This window comes from Zingiber officinale, chromosome 4B (genome assembly GCF_018446385.1).
Source record: "Zingiber officinale cultivar Zhangliang chromosome 4B, Zo_v1.1, whole genome shotgun sequence".
Taxonomy (NCBI): domain Eukaryota; kingdom Viridiplantae; phylum Streptophyta; class Magnoliopsida; order Zingiberales; family Zingiberaceae; genus Zingiber; species Zingiber officinale.
In genome coordinates, this window is record NC_055993.1 from 46,753,818 (window position 1) to 46,772,105 (window position 18,288).

General features: G+C 36.4%; 1 protein-coding gene across 1 annotated transcript in view; it reads right to left on the minus strand.

Moving 5' to 3' along the window:
• Nucleotides 1-219: 219 nt before the first annotated feature.
• The window catches only part of LOC121975021 (protein DETOXIFICATION 30-like), a 67,204-nt gene continuing 49,135 nt past the window's right edge, over nt 220-18,288 (minus strand). Inside the window, exons 2-8 of the mRNA XM_042526367.1 lie at nt 1,750-2,291; nt 1,572-1,658; nt 1,440-1,496; nt 1,117-1,355; nt 920-1,038; nt 576-662; nt 220-466 (exon numbers count right to left, since the gene is read on the minus strand). Coding sequence (XP_042382301.1) covers nt 416-466; nt 576-662; nt 920-1,038; nt 1,117-1,355; nt 1,440-1,496; nt 1,572-1,658; nt 1,750-2,291 — 1,182 coding nt within the window. The 3' untranslated portion in view covers nt 220-415. The remainder of the gene's footprint in view (nt 467-575; nt 663-919; nt 1,039-1,116; nt 1,356-1,439; nt 1,497-1,571; nt 1,659-1,749; nt 2,292-18,288) is intronic.

Sequence of the window (18,288 nt, forward strand, 5' to 3'; positions counted from 1 at the left end):
ATAAACTAGTTACCCTTAACTAGCATCCACATATTAACTTTCAACATCTCAATATTTTCTGCCAATAAGGATCAACTACTTGGTTAAATCAATGAGTATAACATATGTTAATCTCACAGAATTGGCGATGTCCAGTCTCATCAATTCATTGACTAGGGAATATTTGAATACGTATATAATTACACATGATGAGATAGACATTAATTGTGATCTAATCACAGTTTCTCTCATGTAATGCATTGTATTGTGCACATCATTAATTAAGTTTAAGATCAAATCACATACATATAAAATGCACCTTCAAATAGTTAATTTTATTTATCAAATAAATAATATAATTTTGAAAGTGATTGCATTTTGGGCACTCTCAAATATAGCATTTGTTCCTCGATATCCTTTATTGGTTGGCTTATGATTAATTCACAGAGCTTCCCCACTTTCTTATCCTAGATTGTGCTTCCTTTGCCTGTATGCATGAATTCATGGCCAATCTTAATTCAACTTCAAATGAGTTTTAATTAGTTAAATGAATTCACAAAGAAAACATAAATAGAGATAGTTGAATCAATGATCACCTCCTTGTCCCAGTTTGTTCCCACTGTAATGCCAATGAGCACTAAGGTTTGCAGTCCTACTCCTATGAGCATTCCACTCCACATCCCCTACATCCAAAAATCATTAATGAGAGAAATGAATTAAAAAAAGATAGTTCGGTGTATAAAGCTCCCACCAATATGACGTCGGAGGAAGGGTTTATTGTATACAATTTTACCTTGCTTTACAAAAAGTTATTTTTGAGACTCGAATCTATAACCTCTAGGTCACACAACAGCAAATTTACCGTTGTGTCAAGACTCCCGAAGAAATAAATGGCAAGAAAAAAAAGGATTATGATATCATATCAAATTCTTATATATACCTTCACTCCCAAATCAAAATAAAATGACAGAATGTAACCAGCAGGAATTCCCACAAGATAGTAGCAGCCTAAATTGACATAAGCCACCAATGTTTGCCATCCAGCTCCTATTGCCACACCTGCAAATGCTCAGGTAATTAAATGTCGAGCTGTTGCTGAAAATTAGGAAATTAAGAATTGATGATTGCCAAAAGAACCTGTAAGAACAGGTTGGATGCTGCTGAGAAGAAGTGTGCAGGCAAAGACCAAAGCAAGGTCAGTGATCGCATGCACAACTTCTGGGCTGTTAGTGAAGGGTATGCCGTAGACATCCCTGAGAAACAAAACCAAGGAGAAGAAGAGGATGCCAAAGAAGAGTGATGACACAATGACTACCAGTATCGAGAACTTGGCAGCTCTAGGCCTGCGTGCTCCCAGCTCATTTGAGATCCTAACACTGTATTGAATATCGATTTGTTTTAGAAGGAAAAAAAATAAATATGAATATATATATATATATATATATATATATGTCAATCACCTGATTGCAGCATTGAAGCCAACGAACACCATAATCTCCCAGCCATATAGGTTCATGCTGGAAGGGGAGAGTCAATTGGTCACACAAGTTAATTGCTAAGAAACTAGAATACTTGAGCAGTTGGAGACTAACCATATTGAAATAGCAGCCACTGCAACTTGTGCGTTCTTCAGGTTGCCTGCTAGGACAATGAGGAACATGTAAAACCAGTACTCCACGCTGCATAAATAATTAGAGGCAAATGCATTACTTATTACATTATGTTGTTGAGTATAGACGAGGCAATTTAACGATCAACTTGTGTGCGTACCACATCATGACTGCAGAAGCTATGGAGAGCCTGGAAAAGGCCGCGAGGTCCCTGAAAGCGCCCCAGCTAAAGCCATTCCAAGCACCAGGGCAATGCCCCATGGCGATGTATGCGAACTGGCCGAGCACCACGAACCACCACGCGACGTTAAGCGAGATGGCCGCCCCCACGAGGCCCAGGTTGAGCTGCGCAATGAGGAGCCAGCTGAGGAGGAGGTGCAGCAGTAGGGCCACTGCAGAGACGGCGGCCATGGCCATGACCTTGCTCTGGGCTTGCAGGAACTTTTGGAGGGGGAAGTTGAGGACATAGGCGAAGAGCTGCGGGATCATGTAGAGGGAGAATTTGCCGGCGAGGAATGCAATTTGGGGGTCCTGGTGGAAGAAGAGGAGGACCGGAGTGGCGAAGACGTAAATGGGGAGAAGGCAGATGGAGGTTGCGGTGAGGATGACCCAGGAGCGCTGCATGTAGACGCCAAGCATGTCTAGCTGCTTGGCTCCGAAGGCCTGGCCGCAGAGTGTCTCCAAAGCACTGCCCATGCCGAGCTGCGTCGGAGAGAAGCAGATGAGATGGTGTGTGATTCTTGAAATTAACCTCAAATAGGTAATATTGTCAAATTTAGTAATTGGCTGTTAGAAAAAGAATTATCGGAAAAGAAATAAAAGAAAATATGAGAGAAACAAATATAGAAGAGGAGGAGAATCTTTATGTAGAAGAGAAGAAGAATAAAATAAAAACTCAACTTCATGAAAAAAAAAATATATTTATAGATTTATTGGATAAACATCAAACTTAGATAATCATGATCTTATTATTATTATTATTATTATTATTATTATTTTATCTTCATGAAATTTTTGTTCCTATCATGATTATCACCTCATCTATTCTATCTCCACAAAATTTTATCAACAACTTTTATATCTAAAAAACAAGTTTAATTTCCAACGCCCCCTCTTAAACTTGATTTTGTGACTCCAAGCAAATATCGCATCTTGATGAAGTCTTCAAATTTGATTGGCTTGGTAAAAATATGAGCAACTTGATCTTGAGACTTTATGTATTCTACTTGCACCTCTTTTCTTGTAATACATTCTCTGATATAGTGAAAGCGCGTATCAATGTGTTTGCTTCTATCATGGAAGACTGGATTTTTTGCTAGTGCTATTGTAGATTTGTTATCAACTCGAATCTTGGTTGCCTCTTCTTGTGGTAAACTTAACTCATTCAATAAATTTCTGATCCAAACAGCATGACAAACACATGAAGTTGCAGCTACATACTCCGTTTCACAAGTAGAAAGTGTGACAATAGGCTATTTTTTCAACATCCAAGTGAAAGATGTATCTTCCATAAAGAACACAAATCCTGTAGTACTCTTTTTATCGTTTATATCTCCACCCCAATCACTGTCGCTATATCCTTCAAGTTTGAAGTGGTTAGATGTTGAATAAAGTAATCTAAAATCTATCGTACCTCTAATATAGCGTAAAATTCTCTTAGCGATCTTAAGGTGGGTAGTAGTTGGATCTTCCATGTAGCGACTAACAAGTCCAACAGCATAAAGAATATCAAGCCTTGTGCACGTCAAGTATCGTAAACTTCCAACCAAACTTTTAAAAAATGTTGGATTAACTTTTTCTTCTTCATCATGTTTTGACAGCTTGACTACACATTCTACTGGGGTATTTATAGGCTTACTTTTATCCATCTTGAACTTCTTTAATATCCCTCTTGCATAACCTGCTTGTGAGATGAAGCTTCCATCTTCCCTTTGGTTCACCTCAATGCCCAGATAGTATGCCATGAGCCCAATATCAGTCATCTCAAACTCTTTAGTTATCACTTCTTTAAATTCTCCAAACATACTTGGATTGTTTCCTGTCAAGATCAAGTCATCAACATATATGTATACCATCAAAACATTTTTATCCTTACTCTGAATGTATAATGCATGTTCATAAGGACATTTGATGAAGTCTTTCTCTTGCAAGTGCTTGTCTATTCGGCTATTCCATGCCCTTGGTGTTTGCTTTAGCCCGTAGAGAGTCATTTTCAATTTTTGAACTCTGTCTATTTGTCCTTTAACTTCATAACCTAATGGTTGCTGAATATAGACTTCTTTTTCAAGAACTCCATTTAAAAAAGCAGATTTTACATCCATTTGATGTATTTTCTACTTATTTTGAGCTACTAAAGCAATGATTAGTCTGACAATTTCTAATCGAGCAGCGGGAGCGAATACCTCATCATAATCAATACCAGATCTTTGACTGTAGCCTTTTGCCACCAATCTTGTTTTATATCTTTCAACTTCTCCTTTGACATTCTTCTTTATTTTGTACACCCCACTTCACACTGATCGCCTTATGTCCTTTAAGAAGTGCAGTTAACTCACATGTGTCATTCTTCTCTATCGCCTTGATTTCTTCATCCATCACATCTTTCCACCTTTTAGTCTTTATAGCTTCTTGGAAATCTATAAGCTCGCAATCCGCAAAGAGACAAAATAGAGTAATATTATCTTGATTTTCAGTTACCTCATAAATGTCTCGTAAGCTTCTAAAGCGTGGTACTCTCTCACTTAAATTTTCACTTGAAGTTGATGCAGATGAATTTTCTTGAGTACTTGATGTTGCTGTTACTAGTGGAGTAGTAGGTTCCTCTCCTGTTTGCTCCACCCTTAGTTGCTCCACATCTTCTTCTTCAAAGTACGGGAAGAAGTTGTAATCTTCATTTCGAGATTCCCAATTCCATTCTTCTTCTTCATTAAATATGACATCTCAGCTGATGATTGTCTTCCCAGTATCTGGATTGTATAGCTTATACCCTTTTGAGTTAGTATCATAACCAATAAAAATAAACTTCTTACTTTTATCATCCAATTTGCTTCTTGCTTTATCAGGCACATAACGTGGATTATACTTCCAAAAACTTTTAGATGAGAAATCCCAGACTTCCTTCCACTCCACGCTTCTTGTGGTGTCTTGCCCCACACACTCCTTGTTGGTGATCGGTTGGATAAGTATACTGCACATGCAACCGCTTCTGCCCAAAGTAGTTCCTTTGGTAGCCTCTTGCTTTTGAGAATGCTCCTTGCCATGTCAAGGACGATCGATTCTTTCTTTCTGCCACTCCATTTTATTGAGGGGATCTTGGAACTGTCAAGGGTCGTCGTATTCCATTGGCTTAACAAAATTCTTGAAATTCCTTTGAGGTAAATTCTCGTTCTCGATCAGAACGCATAGTTTTGACCTCGAGACCGCTCTCCTTTTCTATGGTATCTTTAAATTTCTTGAATATGCTAAGACCTATGATTTTTACTTCAAGAAGTATACCCAAGTTTTTCGAGAAAAGTCATCTATGAAAGAATGAGATAATTACTCTTACCAAGTGAACTTGGCTTTATCGGCCACAAGCATCTGTATGTATAAGTTCAAGAGGCTTTTGAGCTCTTGAACTTGACTCCTTTGGAAAACCTCTTCTAAATTGCTTCCCACGTAGACATGCTTCACATACTTGATCAGGATGTTTGATACAAGGTAGTCCTCTCACCATCTCTTTCTTTGAAAGCAGTTCTAGTCCTTCAAAATTGAGTTGTCCAAATCGAAGATGTCATAGCCAAGTGATGTCTTTGTAACAAGTTTTGAGATAGTTGACAACATCATTTTGAATATTAAGTAAGAACATTCTATTTTTTGACATAGGCACTTTAGCAATTAAGCAACCAATATGATCTTTCAAGATGAGCTTACCATCTTTTAGATGAATATCATATCCTTTTGCCAAAAGTTGTCCTATGCTTAGGATGTTGCTCTTCATATTTGGCACAAAGAAAATATTTGAGATAAATTCATCTTTTCCATTCTTCAAATGGATGAGAATGTTACATTTTCCTTTTATCTCAATCTTTGATTCATCTCCGAAGGATACATTACCACCAACTGATTTATCAAGCTCTACGAACATGTTTCTTTTCCCACACATATGATTGTCTGCACCAGTGTCGAGATACCAAATTGTATCTTCTTCTCTTTCATTATCTTTATACGCTAGCAGTAGGGTGTCATCTTCTTCTTTTCTTTCTTCCATATAATTTGCTCTTTCATATACTTTATTCTTGAGCAATCTACATTCTTTTACATAATGCCCAAATTGGTTACAATTGTAGCACCTAACTTGAGATTTATTATACCTCGAGTTTGTGTACCCTCTTCCACGTCCTCTTGTTGAATGTTCTCCTCTTTCATTATTGTTGTTGGAAACTCATATTTGCTCATTAGGACGGTCTCGTCCATATCCACGACCTCTTCCACATTGACTTCTATTGTTACTGAAACTTTCATCTTTCTTTGTCTGTTGAAGAGTCATCTTTAGGAGTTGTTGAGTAATTTCTTCATTTATCTTCTTCTTTTCTTCATGGGCTTGTAATGAACCCAGGAGTTGCTCAATCGTCATGACTTGTAGATCCTTGGTCTCTTCGATGATGGTTGTAATGCTATCAAATTTTGAATCCAATGATCGAAGAATTTTCTCAATAATAGTTACTTCTTCTAGTTTCTCACCATTTCTCTTTAGTTGATTGGAAATGGTAGAGACTCTAGAAAAGTAATCGGATACTAACTCACCTTCTTTCATACAAAAAGCATCAAATTGACTTCTTAATGTCTGAAGTCGTACCTTTTTTACTTTTTCTTCTCCTTGATATGAGATTTGGAGCTTTTCCCATGCTTGCTTGGCCGAAGTCGCACTTGAGATTTTCTCAAAACCATCTGCATCTAGAGCTTGATAAGTGAGAAAAAGAGTCTTCTTGTCTCTCTTTCTTAAATCTTTCAGACTATCCTTTTCTGTCAGAGTTAACGTTGAGTCATCACGTGGCTCAACGTAGCCTTTTTCTACAATCTTCCAAACATCATGAGCTCCAAGAAGCGTCTTCATCTTGATACTCCAATTGTCATAATTACTTGCTTTGAGTACTGAAACTTGGGAAGGAATCATACCTCCATTAGCCATGGCTTTGATACCACTTTGTTAGAAAAAGAATTATTGGAGAAGAAATAAAAAAAAATATGGGAGAAAAAAATATAGAGGAGGAGGAGAATCTCTACGTGGAAGAGAAGGAGAATAAAATAAAAATTCAACTTGCTTTATTCATGAAAAAAATATATATTTATAGGCTTATTGGATAAGCATCAAACTTAAATAATCATAACCTTTTATTATTATTATTATTATTTTATCTTCACAAAATTTTTGTTCATATCATGATTATCATTTTATCTATTCTATCTCCACAAAATTTTATCAACAATTTTTATATTAAAAAACAAATTTAATTTCTAACAGAGATGACCAATGGGTTGGATACGACATCGCATGAAGCAAAGGTAATTTACCAGAAGACACTTTTAACTTTCAGATTTTTGGATGCAATTGTTTCTCACTTTATTGTCAGTGATATTGTATTTAAATGACAATGTCATTCGATTTTAAAGGATAGCATAATTGTGGTATGCCAGTTAAAATGAATTTTTTTTATAATTTTTAGAATTATTATATCTAATTTTTAGGATAATATTATATTTTATGAGTTAATTATATTCTTTCTCACCTATTTTCAATTTTCTAAAATAATACCTAATTAATTTTTTATTAATAATGCTTAATTAATTTTTTAACTTAGCTTAATTAATTATTAATTAGATAAATTTATTTTTTTAGTGGCCAAATTCTAGCCATCCAAACTTATCGATAGTTAAATACAATACTACATTAATATTGATTTTTAAAATACATTATGAGTTATGAGTGTTCTTTACAATTTAGTATCAGCTTAGTATTTGTTTAAATTTTCTTTAAATGCAACACCAGTATTTAGTGGAAAGAATAGAATAAAAAAATAAATGTATCCTTCGAGAAATATAAAAATTAGGTATGTCTGAATATTTCTATAATTTTCAATGTGTGTTTGATTACTTTCTACATGAAACAATGCTCAGCACAACCCAACTTTTAATATTTGAATAATTTTAAATGCGTGTTTGATTAATTGCTACATGAAACAATGCCCAGCACAACCCAACTACAAAATAGATTGAGTCAATCCGAGATCATTATTGGCGTAGGATGGTGCTATAGGATGGGGTTCGTGGACTAAGATAGCACGGGCAACATGAGTTCGGGCCAAATATGACGCATATTATAGGCTCAACTCCATGAGTCAGATTGTTTTAAACTAATTTTTTCTAAATTCTAACTATGTTTAATATTTCTATTAACTAATACTATATTATTTATTAATATATTTATATCCACCTTTCTATATGTCACTCTTGTTGCCATAATCAACAAAATAAGACATAATATTTATTTTTTAATGAAAGGTGGAACCATCATATCAACGGTCCCATTAAAATTGGTCCCATGGATTAACATATATAAAAGATGTACAATATTAGTCAAGGATAGTTATTTATATATGATGAAATATTATATCTTGAGTAGATATCCAAGAATTGGTATACATGAATTTGTACTTTTTTAAAATCACCTCTACATCAAATCTCACACTCTCAAACAAAGAATGGTTCCTTATCATCCATACATAATGGATCATGGGTGACATAGTAAGGTATCAAACATTCAGCAAGCTACTAGTCCCATAGTAGTGGAGTATGAAGATCATCAGCATCCTACGATATGTAGACATCTTTTGTCTTATCTGCAACTAATATCTGATCTTCCACCATAACTATTTGAACAAGTTGCATGTGAAAAACAGATGCTCCTACAACTCCTCTAATCCACAAAAGGTGCAGCTCTTGCCATCGAGGTAGTCCAGCCTATCCCTAGTAGGCAATCTCTTGTATGTTAGCATATATATGGTGAAGGCATGACTAGACTATAAGTATGTCCTCCATTCTATCTTTCGCCCATGGCTTTCTCGAACTAGTACCTTTGAAATAATCATATGCCTTCTATACTCCGCGCCCCTCTATCCTGACTAAACCATGATGTCAAACACTGCGCTACAACCTCTTAGAATCCAAGTGTGGCTATGAAACTGTCCCTAATCTACAATAATCTCTTGATGAGAGGAGTGTATGTGTGCTTGGCTTGTCAATCCCAAAAATATATATTCTTGAGATAGTGGTGATGGATCCATCTGATCCATAATTTATACTACTTCTCCTGAATCTACTAATAGAATTGTCATATAGGTCAATCAGTAATGGGACAGACCAACTCATGACGAACCTATCATTTAGCGAGGTGGGACAGGGCAAGGTGGGACAAGGTGGGGCAGGGTGAGGTGGGGCAAGCTAATCCATCATCTTAGCTAGTTGGGAAATCCCCAACCCATGATGGGTTGCGAGTTAGGTAGGCCAACCCACAAGCCTACCACAAGCGGGTTTAGAACTTATGGCTTTCATGGAACTATAATCAAGCAAGGTTTTGTGTGTTTATTGTCTTTGCAGATTTATGTCCACAAAGAAATTATGAAAGGATTAATAATTTGTAGTACTTATTTGGTTATGGTATATTAATTTTTTTTCCTAATGAAGAGTACAACTCATATTTATTTTTCTAAAATTTAAATGCACAAAAGGAGCACCTCTAAATCTCTTATTCTTGCTTCTTTTATTTATTTGAGAAAAAATTCTTTGGAGAATTTTTTTCTTCTCAATCTGCTGGCCAACCCAAGCTTTCCACAGACTGACCGACACAAGTCATGAGACCTGATTAGTCGACCCACCTAGATGTAAGTACCCCATGGTAGTTTTGGTATAATTAACTAAGTCAAGTTAGGTTTTGTTGTGTTTAATCCTTGTGTCTAAGTGTGCAAGAGCTTAGGAGTATAAGAAGTCAAGTGAAAGACATAGCTAGCGAAAAGGATGGCACATGAAAGAGTCGACGAGCTCAGTGTGTCCAAGGAACGAGGTGCTACGGAAGAGTACGCCGGCGAACGAGAAGGAAGAGTACAACATTTTCGAGGGATGAGAAGCCAGAACAGAAGATTGCTTGAGGAGAAGATCGGAAGATGGGTTCGAGTGAGTCCAATTTCGGATGCCCAAGATCACCGAAGCGACGGAGAAGGTGTTGAACGGTCAGCACAAGGCTAACCAATCCAGGTGCCCGAACCACTTTGTTGCTGAAAGGGAACCTCAATGCAGTGGATCAACTTTGGGTCCCACGTCAGCAGCAATCTGGGCGCTTAGAGTGGGTCCGGGTGCCTGAAAGTGAATAAAAATTTATCACTTGCTTGTTGCATGGAGATAGAGTTTTGCCACACTGGGGGCGCCCGGAGATTGTCCAAGAGCCCGGATTGTGCCACATCAGTAAACGTCAAATTCGACTAGCAGACTATAAATAGAGCCCTGCTCATAGTGGTTTCAAAAATACACTTCTATTTTTGAAATCCATTCTATTTTTCATTTTCGAGCTTCACTTTCGTGTACGAGGTTTCTCCGCCTCCGACATTTTATTCGAGAAGGATATCATTATAGTGAGCATACTTTCTTTGGAGTAGCAATCTTTTGATTGTAAATCAAGTAAAATTATTTGTCTCATACTCTTCTTAATTCTATTATCTTTTTGTTAAATGTGTAATTATTTAAGCCTAATAGTTTGAGAAAGGTATACTTTTTTTTATGTGCAGGGAAATTCACCCTCCTCTTGCTAGCCACATAGGATTTACAACTGCTATCAGAGCCCAACCGCTTCGAAAGAACTAACCGCGGACCGAAGCATAGAAGATGATGGCTGGAGCAAGTATCCACCCGCCTAAGTTTCAAGGGAGACATTGCCCACTGGAAGAAGAAAATATAGGTATATTTCAAAACAGATTTTGATATCTTTTTAATTTTGAAAAATAGTTTTGTAGTACCTACCGATAGCAATGGCGAGCTAAAGAAAGAGGAAAACTAGATAAAGAGAAGGAACAAGCCAAATTTGTGGCCAATGGAAAAGCAGAATTCTATCTGCTAAGTGTGTTGCCACCACAAGAGGTCAACAGGATCAGAGTTTATAAGTCTACAAAATATATCTAGAAAAAATTCCTGCAGCTTCAGGAAGGATCTTCTAAAATCAAGCTCGCAACAAGAGATCTACTTCGGAGTCAACTGACAAATCTTTGACTAAAGGAAGGTGAAACGATCCCTCAACTGCACGCCAAGCTAAAGTAGTTAATAACCAAACTCATGAATCTCGGGGAAAAGATAACTAATAGAGATTCACTAAAGTATACGCTAAACACTTTTCCAGGAACACCAAAATGGTCAACCTTAGTAGATGTTTACTACATCTCTAGAGACTTAGAGGTAGTAATCTAGAAGAGTTATTTTCTAATTTTGAAATTCATGAATCTAGATGTGCAGATCTAAAGAAAGAGTCAAATCAAAATATTACCTTAAAGGCAAAAATGGATAAACCAGATTCTGAAACATCCCTCGACGATGATGAAACGATATTTATGGTAAGAAAATTAACAAAAATAGATCTAATAAATTCAATCAAGTGTAGGCCAAAAGAAGAAAAGGGAAAGTGAGATGTTATCACTGTAATGAAGAAGGGCACCTCAAAGACAACTGCTCAAAATTAAAGAATAAGGACAAGGATAAAAGATTGACCCAGAAAAAGTACAAAAACCTAGAGGTGACATAGGATGAAACGTCATTAGAGTCAGAGATTGAAGCCTACGTCGGACTTGCACTGCTGGCAAGTCACCAAGAAGATAACAAAGCAAGCTCATCTGAAATTAATATCGAGAGCATCGATGAAAGGGGAGTAATGTTAGAGACAAGCAGCCCTACAAGAGGAGCATTAGATAATGAGATCATCAAGGTAAGTCAGGTACAGTCTCTACCTCCTGACAAATTATATAGGTTTATTAAGGTACAATCTCTACCTCCTAACAAGTTATACAAGTTTATTAAAATACTGTCTAAGAATTTTTGTCAATTAGAAATGAAAATAAAAATTATTAAAGGAAAACAAAGGACTAAAAGAAACTTTAGCAAAATATTGTTGATTAGAAGATTTTGACAAGATGAAAGAAAATAAAAGATTGAAAGAACAAATAGAAAATTTTAAAAATTCTGCATGTTCAAATTTTGCTACTTTAAATTATCAATGGCTAAATTGGCATTTTGGATATCATAAGGGCCAAATTAGAAAATTATCATGAAAATATGTTTCTAAAAAATTTCTCATTAATCTAGTAGGTAAGAGTCTATATTGGGTTCTAAAATCATGCTTAGATTAAATTTTAATGTATGTTCTAACTTTTATTTGCATTAATATTTTCATTACATGCTTAAAATTATGTTTTTAAAATAAATTGTTACATTTATTTTTAAATTTTTTCAAGAAAAAAGATTTTATTACTTATCTGTTAGAAATTTTTTTATTTTTTTGAACGTTGTATTATTTTTTATGAGTTTTTTAACAAAAATTATATCTTTAAATTTAAAATTATTTCACAAAGTTATTTTTGAAAATTTTATTTTTTATAATAAAAGATCATCTTCATTGTAAAATAAAATATTTTTAAAATTGGTTGATCGTTATTGAATTTTTTATAAAAATATTAGGTTTTAATATTAAAAAATCTTAAAATGTCAATGTTCAAAAATTTAATTTTTCTAAAGATGTAACTTCTATTTTATATATTGAGAAAGAGATGCAAGAATTTTTTAGCTCAAAATCTACTTGTTATGTATTTTTTAAAAAAATTATATATCTTTCTATAGAAAATAAATTATTATTGCTTATATTAATTTCATTTATTCATTAAAATTTATAACTATTTGGATATGCCTGTTTACCCATTACAAAAAATTTCAAAATTTTTCAATGATTAAAAATAATTTTTTCTAAATTTGGTTTATAAATCACAAAAATTTAAATTTTTGAAATATAGACTTCAAAATTTTTCTGAATGTTATCATTGTTTTTTTATCTCTTAGAATTTATTTTAAAATTTATTTTCAAATAATATCCCTATTTTTAATGTGATCAAAAGGAGAGAATTATAGATTAAGTCTAGGGGAGGTATATTTTTTTTTATATTGCACAACATGTTTATTAATTGCAAATTATTTAATTGTTTGATTTTACTCTAACTTAACTTGGATTGCTCACATCAAAAAGGGAGAGATTGTAAGTATCCCATGGGAGTTTTGATGTGATCAACCAAGTCAAGTTAGGTCCTATTATGTTTGATCATTGTGTCTAGGTGTGCAGGAGCTCCCGAATTGTTCGAGTGCCTAGACAAGATGGTATGGGCACCCGTACCACTTTAGCATCGAAAGGGTGCCTCAACGCAATGGATCAACTTTGGGTCCACATTAACAGCAGTTTGGGCGCCCAAAGCAAGTCTAGGCGCTCGGAGCAGGTCCGGGTGCCCAGAAGTGGATAAAACTTTATCAATTGGTCGTTGCATGAAGATAGAGTTTTGCCATGCTGGGGGTGTCCAGAGATGGTCCAAACTCCTAGATTGTGCCACGTCAACAAATGGTCAGTTCGACCAGCAGGCTATAAATAAAATCCTTGTAACAACCTGGCCCCTCGACCCCTTGGGCGGCCCATTTGGCGGTCCCTTTGGGCGGCCCAACTGGCGACCCCTTATGTTGTCGACTGACGACCCTCGGCCGTGCTGTTACTCACTAGGTCTTCTGATAAAGAAACCTTGTAAATAGATCGCCTTGAAATTCATCTTGGGGAAGGGTATTGATGCCACACTCAAGCAAGATGAGAAGGTGAGTGATAAGTCATGGAGTTTTGATCGCCACAAGTTGCCTTGATAAGATCGAAATTAGTTCTTTGCCTAAGAACAATAAGGAAGCTCTCACAAAAGAGAAACTCAAATTTTCATTCAAACTTACATGATTTGTCATACAAGAGTTCTCCTATTTAACATCCCTTAAGATCCTCTATGCACTAATTATGCAATAAATATCATACTTGCATGCATGGGTTTTATTATCCACTAATGCAACCACTAATCCCTAATACTAGATTAATGCAACCATGCATGCATGGTATTTGTTATACTAGCTTAGGAACTTTCAAAAATGCATTAAAACCCACAAAGGACATCAAAAGTCACTTTAGAAAAACCCCCCCCCCCCATGCATGCACACGAAAATGGTCCTCATGTTGGACCAATTTCACTTTCAAATTGAAGGAATGTGATCCACTTAGTTGTTGCCTCCATTGTGCATTGATCCTCCTTTTCCTTGTGCCTCATTATTAAGCCTTCTAAAGCTTGCTTCATTCTCTTAGTCTTGGACCTTGTCATGGGTCCCCCAATTCCCTTCAATGCCTCTTCTTGGCTCACTTCATTCCCTCCTTCTTTAGGTGAATTCATCCTCGAATTTAGGTCTTCATCTCCTACATCAAAAGGACTCAAATCAGCCACATTAAATGTTGCACTAACACCATACTCACCGGGCAAATCAATTTTGTAAGCATTGTCATTAATTCTTTCCAACACTTGGAATAGTCCATCTCCTCTTGGTTGAAGCTTTGATTTCCTTTGGGTAGGAAACCGTTCCTTCCTCATATGAACCCACACCCAATCACAGGGTTCAAGGACCACTCTTTTTCTCCCTTTATTGGCTCGATTTGCATATTGCTCCATTTTCTTCTCAATTTGAGCTTTAACTTGCTCATGAAGCTTCTTCACATATTCTGCCTTTGTTTTGCCATCCTTGTGAACTAAAGAAGAAGTGTTAGGTAAAGGAAGTAAATCAAGAGTTGTTAGTGGATTGAACCGATAAACAATCTCAAAAGGAGAAAATTGAGTAGTAGAATGTACCGCCCTATTATAAGCAAATTCAACATGAGGTAAACATTCTTCCCAAGACTTAATGTTCTTCTTAATAATTGCTCTCAGAAGAGTAGAAAGTGTCCTATTTACCATCTCAGTCTGGCCGTCAGTTTGTGGGTGGTATGTGGTGGAGAAAAGAAGCTTTGTTCCCAGCTTGTTCCATAAGGTCCTCCAAAAATGGCTTAAAAATTTGGTGTTACGATCTGAAACAATGCTCCTAGGCATGCCATGAAGTCTTACCACCTCTTTGAAAAACAAATCTGCCACATGAGTTGCATCATCCACTTTGTGGCAAGGTATGAAGTGTGCCATCTTGGAGAATCTATCAACTACCACAAAAATGGAGTCCTTACCTTTTTGAGTACGTGGTAGCCCTAAAACAAAATCCATAGACAAGTCAGTCCAAGGAAAATTAGGAATAGGCAAAGGCGTGTAAAGTCCATGAGGTAATGTCTTAGATTTTGCTTTTCTACACACAATGCACTGTGCACAAAATTTCTGCACATCGTGTTTCATGTGTGGCCAATAAAAATGTTCAAGAAGCATTTCTAAGGTCTTTTGAACCCCAAAGTGTCCCATTAAACCCCCCTCATGTGCTTCCCTAACTAGCAATTTACGCATGGATCCTCTAGGCACACAAAGTCTGTTATTTTTAAACAAGTAGTTGTCATGCCTAGCAAACCCATTTTGTGATTTCTTTTCACACGCAGCATATAATTGGGAAAACTCATTATCATGTATATAGAATTCCTTAATATGTTCAAAGCCAAGCAATTTAGTTTCAAGTGTAGCTAACAAACTATACCTTCTTGAAAGTGCATCTGCTACAACGTTTACCTTTCCTTGCTTATGCTTAATCACATAAGGAAATTGTTCAAGAAATTCGACCCATTTGGCATGCCTTTTGTTGAGCTTCCCTTGCCCTTTCAAATACTTCAAAGATTCATGATCACTATGAATGACAAATTCTTTAGACAAAAGATAATGCTGCCATGTTTGTAATGCTCTAACAAGTGCATACAATTCTATATCATAAGTGGAATAGTTGAGAGTGGCGCCACTTAGTTTCTCACTAAAATATGCAATGGGATGACCATCTTGAAGTAAAACAACCCCAATACCCACATGAGATGCATCACATTCAATTTCAAAAAATTTGGAAAAATCAGGTAAAGCAAGAATGGGTGCATGTGTGAGTTTATCCTTAAGTGTTTGAAATGCCTTTTCTTGATTCTCTCCCCATCTAAAACTCATGTTTTTCTTAACAATTTCATTTAGAGGTGCTGCCACTGTGCTGAAGTCCTTCACAAACCTCCTATAGAAACTTGCCAACCCATGGAAGCTCCTAACTTCACTCACAGTTTTAGGAGTTGGCCAATCTCTAATGGCCTTAACTTTCCCTTCATCAACCTGCACTCCTTTAGAACTTATGACAAAACCAAGAAAAACTACATGAGTAGTGCAAAAAGAATATTTTTCCAAGTTAGCATATAGTTTTTCCTTTCTAAGGACATGCAAGACAGATTGGAGATGTGCAAGATGATCAACAAAACTCTTGGAATATACCAAAATATCATCAAAGTATACTACCACAAATTTTCCAAGAAATTCTTGTAAGACATGGTTCATAAGCCTCATAAAAGTACTTGGTGCATTAGTTAACCCAAAAGGCATTACCAACCATTCATACAATCCATATTTGGTTTTGAAAGCTGTTTTCCATTCATCCCCTTCCCTTATCCTAATTTGATGGTACCCACTTTTCAAATCAATTTTAGAAAAGAAGCAAGCACCATGCAATTCATCAAGCAAATCATCAAGTCTAGGGATAGGATGTCTATACCGAATTGTGATGTTGTTGATTGCTCTACAGTCAGTGCACATCCTCCATGATCCATCCTTTTTAGGCACCAAAATTACGGGTACAGCACAAGGACTTAAACTTTCTCTAACCCATCCTTTTTGCAATAACTCCTCCACTTGATTTTGTATCTCCTTTGTTTCTTGAGGATTGCTCCTATAAGCTGGCCTATTGGGCAGAGAAGCGCCAGGAATAAGGTCTATTTGGTGTTCAATCCCCCTCATTGGTGGCAAACTGTGAGGTACTTCCTTGGGAAACACATCCTCAAAATCTTGTAAAATAACAACAACATCACTAGGCAAGGAGTTAGGGTTAGATTCCAAGCAAGTTTCCTTGCTCAAAAGAAGAAATATAGGTTGTCTTGTCAAATAAGCTTTCTTCACCTCACTTCCTCTTGTAAACAAATTTTCTATTTTTCTCTCTTTCTTTTCCTCATTCTCTCTTTTCTTTTGAATTTTGTTCTCAAAATCAAGTATTTTCTTTTTCACACACTCTTTCTTTTTCTTAAGCTCTCGCTCTTCTTTTTCTCTTTTCTCTCTCATTTTTATTTGATCCTCACAAACCTCCCTTGGTGATAACAGTACAAGTGTGACTTTGCGAGAATTGTGGACAAAAGAGAACTTGTTGGAGAATCCATCATGATGAGCTCGCCTATCAAACTGCCAAGGTCTTCCAAGAAGAATGTGGCTTGCCTCCATAGGCACAATATCACATAGAACTTGATCTTCATATTTGCCAATGGAGAAATTAATCAACACTTGCTGGTTCACTACCAATTCACCACTATTACTAAGCCATTGGAGTTTATATGGTCTTGCATGTGGTGTAGTCTTGAGGTTGAGTTTGGTGACCATCCTAGTACTTGCCACATTGGTACAACTTCCACCATCAATGATCATAGAGCATGTTTTACCTTGAATAAGGCAGCGGGTATGAAAAATATTTTCTCTTTGGTCCTCCTCATGCTCCTTGGCTTGGCTTCCCAATAATCTCCTAACCACCAAGAGATCTCCATCTTGCGCATAGGCTACTCCATCATTTTCCTCATCGCTTGAGGAAGAGGAATGAGAAGCAATTTCTTCACTAGAGATACTGCCATTATCTCTCACCACCATAGTCTTCTTATTCGGGCATTCGGATGCAATATGACCTTTTCCCAAACACCTAAAACACTTGATATCCCTACTCTTAGAAGTGGAAGAAGAGGTAGTAGGAATAGGCTTCTTAGTGCTTGCTGCCTCCTTAGAATTTGAAGAAGAACCCTCCTTCTTTGGCTTGTCCTTCCAACTTGAAGAGTAGTTTGGAGAAGATGATTTCTTCATAACGCCCTTTCTCTTTAATTGTTGCTCTATTTTCATTGCTTGATGCACTAAGTCGTCAAGCTCCACATAATGTTGTAACTCCACAATGTCTCCAATGTCTCGGTTTAGGCCATGGAGAAACCGAGCCATGGTAGCTTCCCTATCCTCCACAATATTGGCCCTAATCAAAGCTACCTCCATCTCCTTGTAGTAATCATCCACACTCCTACTCCCTTGGGTGAGTCTTTGCAATTTGTTGTGCAATTCCCTATGGTAGTGGGAAGACACAAATCTCCTTCTCATCAAAGTCTTCATTTCGTCCCAAGTGTTGATAGGATGCTCTCCATACCTTCTTCTCTCCTTTTGCAATTGATCCCACCAAATTAAGGCATAATCGGTGAACTCAAGGGCAGCCACCTTTACTTTCTTTGCATCATTGTAATTGTGGCACGAGAAAATTTGTTCTATTTCCATCTCCCATGCCAGATATGTTTCAGGATCATTCCTCCCTTGGAAGGAAGGTATCTGGACTTTCACACCTCCTAGAT